Below are 3,674 nucleotides of genomic sequence, written 5' to 3'. Positions count from 1 at the left end.
ATTTTAGATGTTAGAACTTGGTTTGATTTACGTTTACGATCCAATGAGTACAGTAATTATACAAACCCTTCAGTATCACAGAGTATGAACCATTCTTAAGCCATAATGTATTTTTCCACAGAAAAACTCTGTTGGGCAGAAAAGCAGGTGGGGGACATGCCAGCCAGCCTACTCCACACATGGAGAAATAGAAGAAACAGAGAGGAATTCAGCTCATTTGAGACAGAATCAAAGTCTGCAGCTGAGCTGGCTGCCCTGGGCCCTCTTTGGAGCCCATTGACCTTGACCAGGTTTCTATTTCTACATGAGGATAAGATGAATCAGGTTCTGGAAAGGTCTGTGTAACATTCATTGACTACAGAGTCTGCCCAGGGTGACTATTTCAGAACAGGAGGTTTACCTTTGGTTGGATGAGTACCACTGTGTCTTGCTCATGGTTATCCAAGCAGTCTTTGACAGAACCAGTTATTAAACTCAGCCACAGTCAGAAGTCTAAACGATCATGCTGTCTCCCTGCTCCCACTCCATTGCTCTCCTGACCTCCCACTACAATGTCCTGATGACTCTTCTGAACTCTAATTACTATCAGCCAAGCAACTGACCCTTTGCAGTCATTTGCCAGAGTATTTTTGGCTGATTTTATTTAATCTAGGCATAAATTTAGCTCTACCAAAATCAGTTCATGGTGACTAAGGCACAATGTCTGACCTGTAAGTGCAGTCTGGCTCCTAAAGATGAAAATAAGCATGCAGTAGGATTTTTCAAAACTGTATTCACAGAGGCTAACTTTAGCCCAACAAGGCTGGTCCTCCTAGGTTTCCTCCAGAGGGCAAAGCTAAGCTGTACTTTGGGGCTTCCACTATAATCAAAGCAGAATTAGGATCTAAGAGAGGTTGCTGCTTTGAGTCAACTTCTGGAGGAGCCCATCTAACATTTGCAAACCTTTCTCATGTGCCACAATTTTCCACTCATTTCAAGAGAAGACAAGTATTTACGAATTTCTGAAAATCCCATAATTTGGTGCCTGAGTATTTGGTGCCTAAGCACCTGGCCCTTGAGATTTGGCAGGACTGTGCCTGGGTTATGCAGGCACTGCACAAAACATCCGCTCTTAACTTGCTTAAACTGCTGTTGAATGGGTTGCAGTTCTGTGACTTAGACCCATCCCATCAGTATGCGTTGTTTTGCAAACTAGTCCAAGGACGTACTTTATTCATAAAATAAGGTAAATCCCTACAGTCTCAGCAAAAATATTGTGCAAACTAGGAATGAGGTCAAGCCTTCACAAACAATTGTCTCAACAAACCGAGAAATATATGAGGCACAGGTACCAAGTAAATGGTAAACCCTGACTTGATATCTTGATTTTCATAGACAGCAATTATAAATTAAAAACTGGAAAGGTAAGCCAACATGCACCTCTAGGTTACTTCATTGTATAAACACTGTTGTTAATATGAGGACCAAGAATGTGTCTCAGTGTCAGTAAACTCAATAAAGGTACAGCCTGTGGACTGGAAAATTAAGATATTTAACACAAATTTTAAAAAAATACTTGTAATGATTTAGCTTCTTCCATCAGATACGATGGAATTAGGAGTAGATGTGAGTGAAATGGTTGATGGCAAACCAGAAGGCAGAGTTCAATGACAGGCAGAGCCCAAAGTTAATTTCCCAGAATGAGCACGTTAAAAAAGCAGAGCCCTCACCTCTTGGATAAGGCAAACAAGCCTAAGGTCCATCAAGCTCTCAGCCACACTCATGCATATGAGCCCACATATGGGACTGCAACAAACAATAACATTTAAGAAACTCCTTTTTTATCCCCTTTCCCCCTGGCCGTCATCCCTAAGAGAAAGATGAAGCTGATTCTAACATCAAAGCTTATAAAGAGACTGCATCTCTTACACTCTCAGTGTAAACGTTTCCCTAGCATAGCAATTGGAAAGGAGCAAATTAGCCCCACCTTGTGGGGTGCCGGCAAGACCCTCCATTCCCTTCCATGCTGGAAGGGCAGCCATGCATATCAGGAGTATGGCTCATATGAGAAAACTGGCAAAGCCCAACTCACACTCTGGTGGAACCGTGAATTAAACCGATTAGGATGTGAAAGCACCACCTCCTGCCAAAGTCACTGACCTCCAATGCTTGGCATATTAGAAGTGTTAAGTGTACTTCAACCTCTACAGCAACCAAGTGAAAATGACGTTCTGTTTAGAAAATCTATCTCACTGTAAAAACGAGGCCAACTTTTAATCAAACTACTTTCTGAACTCTAGGATCATCATCAGGAACAACAGAAGGCGTCTTTATCTTCCTTGGTTTGTTGGCAGTATTTGCCGCCATTGGGGCTTTTGTCCTTTACAAGTAAGTTGCTAGTTTCTAGGATTAAAACCAGTTCAAGGAACTGTCAAAAATATTAGTTTAAATTAACAAAACCAACAACTTAAATTTGCACTAGCTGTATTTTTGTTTATTTTTTATTGTTGTTCACAAATATTCTGGCAAATATTCAAGAAAATGAGATTACTGGCTTAAGCCACAAAACCATTGGAAAATATGCTAATGTTAAAGACTTTCATAGAAAATTACATTCTGTGCTCATCAGCACAAACAGTAATACTAGAAGGCCTGGGAACTGCATGTAAGCAGTAAGCAAACTCAAACTGCATGATGTGATTCATATATGCAGTAAAACCTAACAAACAGAAATTTAATTTAGCTCTAAAACTCTTAGAAGACGTGTTTGTGAATGACTGGCAGATCAAGAATTAATCATAAAAACTCTTCATTAAATAATTGACAAATAAATTCTTTGGGGAAAAGGTGCTGGGCATGCAGGAAAGTAGTTAACAGAAGCACGTTACTGCATTATTAGCTTGGACGTTTCTCACGAAACTTTAAGATTGCACCAAGACTCTTGAGTCAAGAGTACGCCCGCCCTTCACAGTCAGTGGTGAGAAAGAAACACCTCCACAGAGCAACAGTACTCCACTAAGCAACGGAGCCTTCTCATTAACCAGGCCTTAGTCACCCCTGCTGACCTACGGCTGTTAACCATTAGATGGGACTGCGGAGGGAAGGAGGAGAGAGAATATATGTTATGAATACATGATTAATTCTCTTACACGTTGGTCACATGCTAAATGTGGACTTTCATTTAAATGTCTTTCAGCAACTAACTGTGCACATTCCTTGCAGGAGATACAAGCAATACAAGCCTATTGAGAGAAGCGCAGGACAAGCAGAGAACCAGGAGGGACTAACTGCTTACTTCAGCAATTTCAAAGCAATTTTCTACCCTAGTAGCACTGAGAGAAATCCTCTGCTGAAGAGCAAACCAGGCATTGTTTAAACCTTTAGTCTAACACTGACTATTAGGTTATGTACAGGACTCATATCTGAACTGTACTTTGATGGGATTTTCTTGTTGCTATAAAAAACAGGCGGTAAGGTGAAAGCACATATAGATGGGATGGTAACTTTTGGGGGCTTGGTGCAATTAGAAATATTAAAATAGTCCTTCGTAGAAAACAATGAGGTAGTTTTGAGCACTTGCTGTTCTTGCTTGTGATGTAGGATACACTCTTTTGAATAACTAACACCCCCCCTCCCTTATCTGGGTTTTCTTACTTCTAGGTTAACTACCTGCAAAACTAATCAGATCCATAATC

The 3,674-nt window shown here is 40.6% G+C and overlaps 1 protein-coding gene across 1 annotated transcript in view; it reads left to right on the top strand.

Moving 5' to 3' along the window:
* GPNMB (glycoprotein (transmembrane) nmb) overlaps positions 1-3,355 on the top strand; it is a 16,450-nt gene extending 13,095 nt beyond the window's left edge. The window contains exons 10-11 of the mRNA XM_009325738.1: positions 2,280-2,367; positions 3,202-3,355. Of these exons, the coding sequence (XP_009324013.1) occupies positions 2,280-2,367; positions 3,202-3,355 (242 nt within the window). The remainder of the gene's footprint in view (positions 1-2,279; positions 2,368-3,201) is intronic.
* The last annotated feature ends 319 nt before the right edge of the window (positions 3,356-3,674 follow it).

This window comes from Pygoscelis adeliae, unplaced genomic scaffold (genome assembly GCF_000699105.1).
Source record: "Pygoscelis adeliae isolate BGI_AS28 unplaced genomic scaffold, ASM69910v1 Scaffold226, whole genome shotgun sequence".
Taxonomy (NCBI): Eukaryota; Metazoa; Chordata; class Aves; order Sphenisciformes; family Spheniscidae; genus Pygoscelis; species Pygoscelis adeliae.
The sequence above is the reverse complement of the archived record's forward strand: the minus strand, read 5'-3'. Positions and strand labels throughout refer to the sequence as shown.